The sequence below is a fragment of the Chiloscyllium punctatum genome, chromosome 11 (genome assembly GCF_047496795.1).
Source record: "Chiloscyllium punctatum isolate Juve2018m chromosome 11, sChiPun1.3, whole genome shotgun sequence".
NCBI classification, from domain to species: Eukaryota; Metazoa; Chordata; class Chondrichthyes; order Orectolobiformes; family Hemiscylliidae; genus Chiloscyllium; species Chiloscyllium punctatum.
In genome coordinates this window covers 115300328-115314459 of record NC_092749.1, presented here as the reverse complement: position 1 = coordinate 115314459, position 14132 = coordinate 115300328, and the positions used below count along the sequence as shown (strand labels likewise).

Below are 14132 nucleotides of genomic sequence, written 5' to 3'. Positions count from 1 at the left end.
GGACCCGGCTCCAGTTTCCAGCGATAGTCTGTTAGTGTCTGCATTTTTGGTGGTGTTGGCATCTTTAATTTTCACATGGTGGCCCGATAACGTGGTCTACTTCACAACCAGGTTGGGATGTGAGACCAGGTTGGGATGTGAGACCAGGGTGGGATGTGAGACCAGGGTGGGATGTGAGACCAGGTTGGGATGTGAGACCAGGTTGAATTTTAACTGGAAGGAGGACTAACAAACATGGAGAGTAACTGATTACTATTGTGTTTTCAGACTGGCAGAAAACAGAAGCTCAAAAAAGACGTGAGCAGCTCTTGCTGGATGAGCTAGTTATTCTGGTCAACAAACGGGACGCACTTGTCCGAGATTTAGATGCACAGGAAAAACAGTAAGTTACTAACTGAACAGAAAAGTTACTTTGTCAGGACGAAAACCAGTTCTTTCACCTGCACGCTATCTTCAAACTGTCCTGATTGAACGGTGCTCAGTATCTAATCCTGTCCAATCTAGTTATAGTTTTTGAACGTTATAAACTGTAAGACTGAGTGTCTGAGTTCCTGATGACGCGTCTGTGTGTTCCAGGGCGGAGGAAGAAGATGAACATTTGGAACGAACGCTCGAACAAAATAAAGGGAAAATTGTCAAGAAAGAAGATAAGTGTCTTCTTCAGTGAGAGAGATACACAGGAGATCTCCCATCATTTAGAACACACCTTCAGTCTCATTTTAATAAATTCTTTGATGGATTTGAATGATATCATGTTCTATGTAGATCGTAAACTGTTGTAATCTTTTCTGTTCAGAGCATTTAATCGTCCCAAGGCCGCGAGTCCGTGTATATGGCTGCATTATTATGTCGTTTTTATGAAATTGTATTTTGTAAAAAAAGAAAGCCGCGTGTAATTGTTTATTTGTAACAGTGACATTTAATATTTTATCAGTTACATTCGGGAAGCATTCTCTCTTAAAGGAGGATGAGAAAAATCACCAAATCGTTGCGAATGTAGCAGGACTGTTCCTAATTGTTTCTTATTAACACTGACTCGACTTTCTGTTGATGAGACTGATCTGCCTGAAATGGACATTGGATCAGTTTTCAGAGACTGTAACCCGGGCGGGGGCAGGGGTTGAGCGGCTTTTCCAAAATCACCATCAGTTGAGAAAAGGTTAAACGTCTTCAAGAAACAGTCTCTAAAGTTCGGAATGTTTGAGCTTGCTAGTCGCTGCATTTTCAATATCTAGGTTTATTTCCATTAAATATTTCAAAGTTCCATTGGAGCTAAAAAGTCCGTTTTTTAAAAAATATATAAATAGTTGGCTTTTACAGGGCAGCCATGTTGTAAATGATATTATCTGAAGTTAGATTTAGTTTAAACTCAGAAAAGGGCTGATAACCTCGCACCGGTTCGTGCAGTCGGTTCATTCTCTGGTGTTTTCTACCTTGTATTTATCACTGTGGACAGCGCGAGTTGCTTGTTTGAGCTTCAGGAATTTTGCTAAAACGTTTTTGTTTGGCTCGAAAATGCTTGTTGTTTGTCTTCCGAAAGCAAAAGCAGTTCTTTAGAAGATCGGAATCATTTTCAGTAATTTTCTCTGCACCAACCCGCCCTCAGACGAAGCTGCTGCTTGAAGGAAGAAATATTTCTGTTTATTTATTCCAGGACCATCTCTGAATCTTGAATAAAAAGTGAACTTTGAAGCATTTCATGTGGACAGAATTTGTTGTTGTTTTACCTTTTTGGTGTTGATACAGACTTGCGCCGTCTACACGGAGTTATTTACACAATTTGTTTTCAACATGAACAGCTGCGGCAAAGTGATTTGTACTGGGACATAATTCTCTTTCAATCGAAACTATTTAATGCAAAAATAAAAGTGTTCCTTCATTTCAACTAAACCAGTCTAAGTATTAACGATTCCACATCAGTACTTCCATTCTGGTCGATAAAAGCAGTGTGTCCAGTCTGAACCAGGATACTAGAGTCTGAAAAGATGCCAATGAAGCATCTCCCGTGGGCTAGGAGTACACAGCCGTTTTACCGAGAAGTCCTCCCGACAGTGACCCCCATTAGTTCAGAAACTTGGGGGGGGGGGGGGGGGAGGTCACAAACTCAAAATCTAAAATACAAATCTTTGTTCAAAATCCCACCCAAAACCCTGACGTTCGTTTTCCAGTGGGACCTGACTGGATTTCTCCCCCAAATCCTGCAGTTTCCTCATGTGCAAGTGAACTAACAGCGAGACTATCTGCAACGACTGACTTTACTCTTTCTAATGTTTTAATATCTGTCCACTCGGCGCCTGTTGCAGCAGTTTGTCAATATTGCACTGACATCGACATCTTTAAAGCAATTAAACAGATTCTGTGTTTTTGTTTGTAATGAGCTAATAAATATTCGAAGCTGAACTGGACAGTTTGATCAGTGGCTGATGTTCCCACTTTATAATCGTCTCTAAATGAACTCGATGTCTTTCATTCTCAAACCTTGCAGCTGTCAACCGGGAAATGGACCAAACATCAAGTTAAATTTTAAAGTGTGAATCTGAAGGTTGTTTAGCGCTGTCACAGAAATGCTGAAAGGACTTTTCTGTTTGAGATTTTTTCCTAAAACAATCTGATAGGATACATTCCTTATCCTACACCAATCACATCAGCTCGAGGTTGCAGCTGTTCGGAGCTAACTCCGTTCGCACATTCCACTGTTACTCCCGAGTTTCATCGGCACCAAACATTTGGGTTTTCCGTAAAGGTGTAACTTTGAAATGATTTTCCTGTGAAGTGATTGCAGTAACCTTAAAGCGCCTGCCGCCCATAAACTTTGTAACATTGTAGAATAACGTTTTCAACTCGAGACGCAAATCTTTTAAAATCTCTTTAATGTGAACCCCATCACTGATTATTTCTCGCGCATTCCGAGACCATGTCACACATTAACACCCCTCCGGAAACTCGTGAGGACAGTATCTTTTTAAAATTTTGATTAAAGGGGAGACCATTAATTTCTTGGGAAGGAGATTACGGGAAGGCAGAAATAATTTTACAGACACCTTCTGTTTAGGACCAGAACTTCTAGTCCGAATTTAATGAATGAAGACTTTCTGTTACGATCAGCATCAGCTCATCCGAGCCGCCGCCTCCAGAATCTGCGACTGTTAACGACGTCCCCACGACTTTCACAATTATTTGCTGATATTTTTAGTTTGTGTCTAGTTTCCCAGGACAGCTCTGGCCCAAAGCTCACACTCTGTACCCTTTGGTCCAACCTGCCACCTTAATGCATGCAAAAGCAGACTTTAAGGGACTATCACAAATCAAACAAGCTGCACAAGTTTCATTGGAGGGGTTTGACATCAGACACAAACCTGCAGCAAAAGCGACGTCCATGTTTCATGTCAAATTGTCTGAACCAAAATAAGAATTTTAATCTACAAAAGCTGCGATACCAGCCATCCGTAACACAGGCATCATCTCACCCACAAAATTGGCGCTAATTATTCAAACTTCCAATTGCATCGTGAGCATAATGTTGCGCTGGAAAAATCCTAAAACATCTCCAAATTCCTATATTTCATTCATACACCGCCTGGAATTATTTACAGTTAATAGTCGTCATCTTCTGTGTTCTTACCTGTTTATTCCTGACCGCCCACAGTAAGCAGCAGATTTTCCCAAACTCTCTGAAAGGGCTAAACAGAACACAGAGGACTGCAGTTTGAAAACTTTCCCGTGCTTCACCTGGTGAATGAGGAGTTGATGAAGGGATTTAGTCGCGATCGAGACTGAAGCAGTCTCTTGTGAATTTTACATCTGGCCTCTTTGAAGGATTTAAATGCGACTGTAGGTGATGATCACTGGGATTTCAATTCCCCCCTTTTCCACAGAGACAGTTACACAATCCCAGATATGATTCCCATTCCTGTGTAAAACAAGTTAAACCAAGTGTGGCCGTTACAATCGGCCCGTCGTGCCGCTCCAATGCCACATTATCCCCCATTTTTAGTTTTGTCTGTATCAGATCTTCCGCAATCTTTGACTTTTACCTTTGATGCAACAACACACATCTCTCTCTCTCTCCCCCCTGCCCCAAACTAAGGTTTCAGACTCGGCTGTAAGAAAATTCGCCTGCAATTTCGGATTAGACAAATACTCTTATTACAAAGGTTACTGCTACTTGATACCATAATACTTAGCACAGGCTTGATCAGCGCATCTTAAACAGAGACTTCACACAAGAAAAACAATCGGTAAATCCCTGGCATTGCTCTAGAAGTAAACTCGATTGTGTTTCAGCAGCGAAATTAGCAGGATGTTTTGTTTCCTTAATGCTGGTTAAAAACCAGGATTTTAAAAATGCATATCTTTTAAGTATGATTCAAACGGCGCAATACAGCCCAAGGTTTAGATACAGTGCAGTAAAATCCTGGCTGAGAACATGATTATTCCAAATAGTAAAACACAAAGTATAGTTCTGTTATCAGTTCAGTTAACAGAACAATAGGGGAACAGCCCGAAACTGTGCAGGCGGTGTACAGAATGAATTAATAATGTTCATGTGATCTTTTCCGAAGGCATGAGTTTATTTTTACGTTTAGCAAATACTGATGTTAATCCCGAACAATTTCTAATTATTTCGAACGGTTGGTTGCGTCTTTCTTGCTCATGGTAACGAGATCTTATTATTATCATGGAAATTGCCTGCCTCAGTGTAAAATTATGTTCCTTGAAGTTTTCACTTCTCAAACACAAGCGGAAAAAAAAACCAAAACAAAAAAAACTTCTTGAAAAGTGCATTATTTGGTGAGTTGGAACTGAATTGACCGCCGGTTCTTTTGTCAGGAACGGTGCTGGTGTCGATGACTTTAGTGAACTATTGGGAAAGTCCTTGTAAAATCTGCCTTTGATGAGCTACTCCGTAAAGGAAAAAATGTAATTTCGTGTCTGGCGGTGGGTTTCTTTGAACATTAGCTCGCTTTCAGCTCCCGCTTCAATTAGAATGAGTTGATTTTCTGTGAACAACAAAAGAGTGGCCAAAGCCTTATTAAGGTCTTCAGAAGAACTCACCGAGCTTTTCAAAAACAGTTAAAGAAACACTGTGCCCCGCTCCATGATATTCTGTTACTGTGTGTTATTTGTTCACTAAAGAAAGGTGACGCTTGTAAAGTGGTTTCTTTGATAACCAGCAGCCGACAGTACTTCTCTAATTCATTTATTTCCCGCGTCGGCGTACTTTTTCTTTAGAAATTTCGATTAAAGGCAGTCTGCCCCATTAAAGTTTACGCTGACTATTCCGAAATGTAAGACTAAATGGGGATTAGGCCGTCATCAATATTCATGAGAACGTACAATTTCAAACACAAAAAACTCGACATTTTTAGGAGTAATTATTTTAAAACTACAACTTGAAATTCCAAGCATATTAAAAATCCGGCCATTGCTATTGCTGGCAAAGCCCGAAACTTGAGAAAGAGAGATCTCCTGGTTAAAACATTCGTTTACGTTAAACTCAGTTTAAAATATTCTCAACGGACCCCTTCACAGAACATTGGGAGAATCCAGCCCGTTGCTGATGTCTCAATAAAGGTGGATACATTTCCTTTATTTCATTATTGTCACAGAGAACTTCTAACGAAAATGATGTGGACAGTCCGGTTTAGTTTCTCGCAGGCAGTGTCTGTTGTACAACAGTTCGCCCACATTTCATCAGGGACTGAGAAACAGACACTGAATCGCTGCCAGTTACAATGATGTGAGGTGACAGAAAACCGAGTTTCTGAATGTTCTCTGAATTGTTTAGCCTTACAACAATCTGCTAGTTGAATTGTCTGAATGTCCACAGCAATAATTACCTGCAGTAATTAACTAGTGTCCGCTCGGGTTTCTTAATGAATAACTTTGCAGCTTGTACAGAATTTACTAGCTCACTGTAGCTGACAGATTGTGACTGATTACTTCCAGAAGAGCCTTTTACCAAAAGATGGGCAAGTGTATTCCTCCTCTGGGAAAGTAGTGCCCCGGTGTCACCTGGAGACGAGCTGTCAATCATGGCCAAGTCGCTGGGTGATTGGTGAAGGGCGGATCATTGTCGGGCAGTTCCGCCAGAGCAGCGCTCACTTAGAGAAGGCAGCAGCGGCTGGAGCGCAGTGATCAATCTCCATTGAGTCAGGTACAAACAAACTCTCAACAACCTGCAACTTTCGCTTCTTTAGTCTTTTGCCTCGCAGCAAAGTTTCTTACTTTGCTGTTTGTTTCGTTTCTGGGTTTATTTTGTTGGGGGGGTGGAATGGGCAGGGAGAATGGGTTTAGTCCCACGCGCTCCAAGTTAACCTTGTGTCATGTTGTTGCAGAATAGGCAGGCTCCTGCTCTCATTTACTGAGTTCCTGTCTCCGGGCCTGCTCTAAAATCTCCTCCAGGTGAGTGTGAGACTTTGCCGTATTCATTCACGTTTTTAAAAAAAAGTCTCAACGAATTAACGTGCGGCCAAGGAGGCTTTTTTTCTTAGTTTGAAGCTGAACTTCCGACTGTGAACTAACTTGGGGGCAGCTCAAGTACAACTGGCTGGAGTTAACTTTGAAAATTTTCTTGTTTGTGTTGTTAACTCATTCAATTTTGTAGCTGACCCGACTCCTCCTAAAGTACTTGGATCGTTTAATTTGTTTCATTTCCTCACTGAAAATTACAACTGCAGCGTCCAAGGGCCGATTGAAAAGCTTGAATTCACTTTAGCGGCTAATTGGAGAGGCGTGTTTTTCGGTTTTTTTTTGTTCATTTATTTTGCTGATAAGGTTCCTCTTTAAATTGTCTCCCCCGAGGTCTAATCTAAATTGTAATTGACTTAATTTGCACACAGCTATCGCCTTTTAAATGAGAGCACGGTTTTATCTGGATCCCGTGGAGGTGAAAATTCAGTTTAGGGAACTGTTGATTGAGAATCGCTGCAATTCTGGCTCCTGGTTAATTTCCCCAGTAAGTGCCCTGATGTTATCGTCACCGTATGGAGGACGACTTCTATTAAAATGTCAACATTGAATATTCAGGGTCGATCTAATTGTTTTTTTAAATTGGCGGCTGCTTTTTTGCAAAGTGCTCGCAGCCTTTCCCTTTGGTTAACAGATTCTTCAAGGTTTTTTAAAAACAAAAATCTCTTCCAAGTGAAATGGTCACCTGTTTGACAACCTCCAGTGTCAGACGATGGGAACGAGTTTAATTCATGAAACTTGAACAGAAATATTTATCATTTTAGTTTCGAGTCTTTCTTTTCTTTGTAAAAAAAGAACGCGTTCCCTGAGGCACAAAAACTGCAGGAGGTTTCACGATCGCGTTTTAAACCGGGGCTGAGCACAAGTTTGAAAACTTCAAGATTGAAATGCATTTTAATGACAACAAATTTGCAACCTCAGTTTTATCACGAGCCTAAAATTTCATTCGTGCCCGATTTTTTTTAAAAAACTGTAAAACCGTTCCGGTTTACGCACGAATTGATTTTAGAACTTTTGTGGGAACGGGTGTAATGTTTAAACATTAGATTTTGTCCGCGATAAACGGAAAATTGAAGTCCCTGTTTGTTGCTCCATTAAACCCCGGGAGCTTGTGGTTCTCATTAGTTCATCAGGACGCGGCGACAGGCGGAATCCTTCACATGAATGATTCCTTTAATCGCCATCCATCCGCCGGTTTCAATCCTGGACAATATTCACTTCCAAACAAGTGTGGTGTTGGCTGTAATGTTGGGTCTTTCACACACTCGTGACATTGAGACATCTTTAAATTTAAGATTTTAAATTTAAACGAGAGCTAGTGAATTCTGACCGTCCCTCGGCAGTTGGCTAAATGGTGAAATATTGTGGCCAACTGTGACCCTACACTGTAGCGCTGAGTTTGAATTTGTTGTCCTGTAATTTCAAACTTTTCTTTCGCCCAGAACTTGAGTATTGTACGATTTGTTACTTTTTCAACTGGATCGTGTTGGCCAGCAGCTTAATTTAAGAAAAATCAATCCGGCCATTTTAAATTCACTTGACAATTCCCACTCCCTAATAAATTAGTGATCTATTCTGTTAACGCCAAGAAGAGGCCGAAATCGAACCATTTTGTACGTTTCTGGATTTTTTCGAAATGCTAATTTCTGGTTAAATTGCCAAGTCAGATCTAATGTTATTTGTGATATTACAGAATATTTTAATTTTTTTGGAAGTGAGTTTTTTTAATAGGCGCCTGGAATCTGGTGAAAGCAACGAAAAGAGACCTATTTTTTTCAGCCGACGTGTCCATCTTTCTTTTCTCTTTAGCAAACACGAAAGGTGACCAGGCTCGACTTTCGGGAGTGTCCCAAGGACAAGCCGCACTTTCTCTGAGTTGGGAAGATTGCCGCTCGTTAGTATGATGTCATACCTCAAGCAGACTCCGTACGGGATGAACGGTCTCGGTCTGAGTGGCCCCGGCATGGAGTTGCTCCATCACTCAGTGGGATATCCTGGTAAGGGGCCGAATGTTCGCACACAGGAGCTGCCTCCCGGTTCGTGCACACTTTTACCAAACCCAGTGGTTTAAAGTGAATTTCCACCAGCGCTCGGCGGGTGTTTGTTTGAGATTTGGGTTGTTGTGGGATTGTGAGGGTTTAATTTATAAAGAACTTTCCGAAGTAACCAGTTGTTTTTTTGTTTGTGACCCACTTTTGTAGCGACCCCGCGGAAACAGCGGCGGGAGCGCACCACCTTCACCCGCTCCCAGCTCGATGTGTTGGAGGCTCTGTTTGCGAAAACTCGTTACCCTGACATCTTCATGAGGGAAGAAGTGGCGTTAAAAATCAACCTTCCCGAATCCCGAGTACAGGTGGGTCCCCATCTGCTCTTGGAGCTTTATCCCCACAGCCCAGAGAACACGAAATTTAATTCCTCATCTAACCAACTGCCAGAGACCGAAGGTGGTTTCTGTTTTACATTCAGGTAACATCTGAAACATTTAAAATCTTGAAATGCCGAGCGGCCTGGAAACTGTCCCTGTTACCAACAAAGTGGTTTAAGGATTGGGTTTGGGGGTGACGGCGTTTTTTAACTAATCAGTGAAGATTCTATTATAATAACTTCAAAGATCGCAAATTGAGGGAAATGTGAAAATACACACTTGTAACAATATTTCAAATTTCTCTCGACCATCGCTTGGAGACATGAAGCGGTGTCTGGGTTTAAAGGCCCGGTTTTTTTAAAGCTCTGGGCTATTTCTCAGTTTGAGTTACTCCGGGCAAATTCCCGGTTGGAAACTGGTCGTGTATTTTTCGCGGTTTAACGAAAGATCCGTATCCCTAAAAAAAATCAAACTTCAAATTTGCTTCGAATGAGAGAATCTGTTTTTGAAGCAGTTTTGAAGTCGCCAGTTTGAGTCTTTCTCCTGGCGCCTCATTCACGTCTGATTTTCAATAACCCTCTTCTCGCTCGTTATTAGACCGCGAGGTTGAAACGTTAATTTGATCCAATTGATTTAGAATCAACGAAAATGAGTGAAGTTTTTGGCTTAACGGGGCAATTATTAACACTAGCTCCAACCTTTAAGAGGAACCTAGTCCCTTTAAAACAAACTGGTTTTGGTGTGTGGGGGGGTTCCCCTCGACCATTACAGTCGCTGGTGAAGCTACAACTTGGGCTTCAAGTCTTTATCTTTTGTACAAAAATGAAGCAATTGGAAAGACCTTTCAAACACGCTCGTGATTTAGTGAAAAGGAAAATTCGTTTCTGCACTTTGTACAAGTTTAACGCCCCCCCTCCCCGGCAAGTTTCCTTCCATCGCCTTTTTATTATAAACCCGGGCAGGTAGTTGGAGTAAGTGACGGCGACTTGTCGCTTTAACCGGAGGGAGAGGACCTTCTCTCCCGGAGAACAGCCCCCAGGAGGGGCTGGGTGGGTGCGGGGGTAGTTCCCGTCCTCAGTCTGACCTCTCTCTCTCTCCCCTCTTTTCCCCGGCTCTCTCTCTCCAGGTTTGGTTTAAGAACCGCCGAGCTAAGTGCCGCCAACAGCAGCAGAACGGGAGCAGCAAGGCACGGCCTCCCAAGAAGAAGTGTTCCCCGGGCCGGGAGAGCAGCGGCTCGGACAGCAGCGGGCAATTCACGCCCCCGGCCGCCTCCAGCTCCTCGGCCAGTGGTCCCGGTACCAACTCCAACCCGGCCTCTGTGCTCAGCACACCGGCGGCGGCAGCGTCTATCTGGAGCCCAGCGTCCATCTCCCCGGGAGCAGCGGCCGCTCCGGAGCCCCTCGGCGCCGCCGGTGCCTCGTGTATGCAGCGCTGTCCGTCCGGCTCCAGCGGCGCCTACCCTCTGCCTTACGGCCAAAGCAGCGGCTACAGCCAGGCCTACCCCACCTCGTCTTCCTACTTCAGCGGCGTGGACTGCAGCTCGTACCTGGCACCCATGCACTCTCACCACTCTCACCACCCACTCTCTGCCCATGGCACCACTGGCCTCAGCCCAATGAGCAGCTCCCCAATGCCAGGGCACCACCTCAGTCAAAGCCCAGCTCACCATCCTCACCAGGGCTACAGCGGGCCAGGACTGGCGTTCAACTCCGCTGACTGTCTGGATTATAAAGAGCAGGCCACGTCTTGGAAACTCAACTTCAACACCACTGACTGTTTGGATTATAAAGAGCAGGCTCCCTCCTGGAAGTTCCAAGTTTTGTGAAACTGTTTAACGCTCCAGTCTGGAGCCTTTTAATCGCTCTCTCCAACCCAATTTTCCGAACTTGTTGCTCCTCTGTTCTGATTTGACGGGGAGAGCAGACTGGGACTTCACGTTGTTAACTGTTTGCTGGGTTCATTTCCATGTCTCCGTCTTTTCTCGGTGTTGGCAGTCAAAGCTGGTGTCTGTTTTAATTGGATCATGCTGAGTGTAGGTGTTTGAGACCGAACCAATCTCATTGTCATGCCCTAGGATGCAACATTATTGTACAACACAAACCTGCTCAAACCTTTCAATAAAGTGTATTGAATGAAATGTACAGGAGCTGTCTGTCCGGTGAAAATGTGGGTTCTCGGCTGGAAATAGGCAATGTTTGACTTAAACATTTTTTTTAAACGAATTGAATTCGTTTAATTTTTCCTCCTTTTCGGAGAAAAACAAACGAATTCAATCCTGGTTCATGTCCTTTTTTAATTAATTAAAACCGAGTGCCTGTGAAGTATGGTATGGAGGTGTTTGTCTCGATGTTGGTCTCCGGTTGTTGTAGGTGGGAGGGATGGGTGGGGAGGCACATTTTGTGTAAGTGATGGTGCCGCTGGGTTTTTTTGTCAGTAAATGGAGCTTATTTTGTGAATTAAATATTTCCTCAGTGCAGTGTCTGACCGTCTCCAAGGCCTGGCCATTCTGTAGGAGACAGAGGATAAAGCCCACGTTGGGTACATGAGGTTAATCCCTAAATCTATCGCATTTACATGGACTCTTCAAATTGCCTTGTTAAAGTTTTGGGGAAAAGCTGCAAAGTAGCTTCTCCTTTCTGCGATTTCAATAAAGTTCAGTTCCTTCCTGCTGCTTAAAACATTTCGCCGCCCTTTTTACGGACTCGTTATTGTAACAAAGTAACTAAAACAGAATTTAAAAACTCATCCATTCCGTTGCTGATGAATTGTAGAACTAATATTCTAACCGCTTCGAGCTGGTATCGGGTTTGTATCGAGTTGTGACCAGAATGTTTCAATAATTTTAATGTAGCACTTTGAACATATTTGTTTTACCCGACAAAAAAAAACTGAAAATGATGCATTGAAGATACAAAAGTCGATGGATGAAGTTTCTAGCAGGTTTAACTACATTCCCAAACTCTCAGGACTGCCAGTGTGTGTGGACAGAGAAACGGCGTTTCTGAGGCGGTCATTCGATTGGAAAAGTTAACAGCCGCTGAGTTTCTCCAGCAGTTTCTGTGTTCGGGTCTCTAGCCTCCACGGTTTTTGTTTGTTTAAATATTTTACACACACACACACTTTTTTTTCCTCGATAAGCAAAGAGCGCGGTTACCACCGTCTTGAGTCTCACAATTAAACATTCTCCGGTTTAAATTTTGAGAGAACACCGATCTTAAATTCAAATTAGTCTTTTAAAACGAAACCTGTTCGTGACTACTAAAATGGAAGGAGCTAAAGGTGTAAACACCTAATGAGTGAAAAGGACAGGTCCATTTGACCCACTGTTTTATAAACTCGCTTTACGCCTTATTTCGTCCACATTGACTGTTGGTGAGGTTTGTGACTGGGTTCATTGATGTTAATCGGGAAATATGACACGCAATTTGGTAAGTGACATAATGTTTGAGCAAACTTACTCAATTTTGTTTTTCACCAGATTTTGCAGCAAGTCACGGAAGGAGCAGTAAAACATACATTTCTAATGTTGAAATGGAAGCTTGTTTATGCTGATTTAATCACCACTCAGTAAATCGCTGAGAAATCAGTTTTAAGACTAAGGATACTTCGTATAAAGAAATTATGTAAAATCTATCCATTTATGCAATGGATACATCTGATTTATTCCAAATCTGTTTAAGTACAGGAATCATTATTTTAAACGCCAGTATGTTTTTCTTTACAAAATGGTTTGGGTTTTATTTTGGCCAGTGCTCTATTTCCTTCCCTCAATCTCGTGGGTGTGAAGAGTTGATTTGGGATGGGACAATTCTGGCTTGTAGATGGAGAATTAAATTATAGATCAAGCAAAAGATGCTATAAACGTCACCAAATAAGACTTCATCTACACTAGAATTAATTATTTGTTCTGCTGATCAGGAAGCCAATATACCAAATCATGAGTCCCACAGGAACCAACTTGCTTCTGTGTTGCCCAGGTAATTTTGAGAATGCTATCGCTGCAGTTATTAGTTCCTCCTTTAAGTCCGTTTAGAAAATCAGAATGGATGTTGGTTTTGACGGTGGCATTGTTTAATCTGCAATTTGTGCTTCAGTTTTAATATTGTCAGATACTTTGGTGTAATACATTTTAAGAGTAAATGTTTTAAAGTATTTTCGTCACTTCCCACTCTAGCACCCAATAAGCAGTCAGTCTGAATGAGGACACGGACTTTCACTGTTGTCATTCTCAAACAAGGTAATGGGAAAATATCGAGTGAGTTACGTTGGTCGATCAATTTTGAACAGTTTTTTTAAATACCTGCAAATTTTCTGAGGAACATGAAATAGATTAGGGGCAGTGGGAGGCCATTTAGCCCCTTGAGCATGCTCCACCATTAAGTTAAGGTGATTGCTCTGTTAATGGACGCTTTCTGCCTTCTCAATCTTTCAGCTTGCTTAATAAATTATTTGTTTCTGCCTTAAATATCTTTAAAGACTCAACTTTTGCTGCCATTTGAGTGAGTTCCAAAGATTCCCTCAATTCTCTCTTTCTTCTGACGTGGGTGATCCCTTAATTATTTTAATCAGTGTTTTAAATAGAGTTCCAGTTTCTCCTAAGAAGAAACATTCCCTTTATGTTTACTGAGATTTGGATTTATATTTCAAAGGTGCCTCTTTCTCTCAAACTCCATAAGATTAAACCTCGTCTGTCCACCATTTCCTCATAAAACAGAATAGACAGCTTGTCTTATCAGAACTGCTTCCCTCATACTTCTCCCCTTTTTAAAAGACCAATAACGTCCTATGAACTGTATAGCTGAAGCATCACCTTCAACCGCTGAATTCTATTGCTTGCCATGCTGTGCCTGCATCCTGATCTTTTTATGCACAAGGTCTCATTCTTTTGTATCTTAACTTGGCAACCTCTCACCATTTAAGTAACTTGCTAAAAGGAATGATTTTCCCAAATTATATACCACTTGTCAGATTTTTTGCTCACTCTTGATCTATATTCTTTTGTAGCCTCCTTATGTTCCTTTCTCAATTTGCCTTCCCATTTTTTTTTGGCAAATTTAGTGACCACACTGTGTCCTTTCCCAGTACCTTCTTTAAAATGTAATAAAGAAAATTGAGGGCCCACCACTGATTTCTGTGGCATGTCACTTGTTGCATTTTGGCAAGCAGAAATATTCCATCTATACTTTGTTTCCTGTCTGCCAATCTTCTATCCATGCCAATGTTTTCCCCATACATCATTAATTTATTTTGTGCATCTAATCTGGATGTGGCACTTTTTTTTTTGTCAACTGAAATC

General features: G+C 42.0%; 2 protein-coding genes across 8 annotated transcripts in view; both read left to right on the top strand.

Annotated features, from left to right (window-relative positions):
- ehbp1 (EH domain binding protein 1) overlaps positions 1-1695 on the top strand; it is a 398936-nt gene extending 397241 nt beyond the window's left edge. For all 5 annotated transcript variants that reach the window (XM_072581599.1, XM_072581598.1, XM_072581595.1 and 2 more), the window contains 2 exons: positions 268-382; positions 577-1695. In XM_072581599.1, the coding sequence (XP_072437700.1) occupies positions 268-382; positions 577-667 (206 nt within the window). In that variant the 3' untranslated portion in view covers positions 668-1695. The remainder of the gene's footprint in view (positions 1-267; positions 383-576) is intronic.
- A 4399-nt stretch (positions 1696-6094) lies between these two features.
- Positions 6095-10973, top strand: otx1 (orthodenticle homeobox 1). Of its 3 annotated transcripts, XM_072581591.1 has the most exons (5): positions 6103-6157; positions 6339-6405; positions 8281-8468; positions 8673-8824; positions 9963-10973. In XM_072581591.1, exons 3-5 carry the CDS (start codon positions 8372-8374, stop codon positions 10659-10661), a joined length of 948 nt encoding a protein of 315 aa, XP_072437692.1. In that variant the 5' UTR covers positions 6103-6157; positions 6339-6405; positions 8281-8371; the 3' UTR covers positions 10662-10973. The 3 variants fall into 3 exon arrangements, with proteins under 3 accessions (XP_072437693.1, XP_072437692.1, XP_072437691.1); XM_072581592.1 differs by lacking the exon at positions 6339-6405 and having other exon boundaries at positions 6095-6157; XM_072581590.1 differs by lacking the exon at positions 6103-6157 and having other exon boundaries at positions 6164-6405.
- Positions 10974-14132: the final 3159 nt, after the last annotated feature.

Excerpts from the sequence above, each read along its gene's own strand:
- otx1 (XM_072581592.1), top strand. The coding sequence starts at position 8,372 with ATGATGTCATACCTCAAGCAGACTCCGTACGGGATGAACGGTCTCGGT. Across the intron at positions 8,469-8,672 it reads TCACTCAGTGGGATATCCTG|CGACCCCGCGGAAACAGCGG; the intron begins GTAAGGGGCCGA and ends CCACTTTTGTAG. Across the intron at positions 8,825-9,962 it reads TTCCCGAATCCCGAGTACAG|GTTTGGTTTAAGAACCGCCG; the intron begins GTGGGTCCCCAT and ends CTCTCTCTCCAG.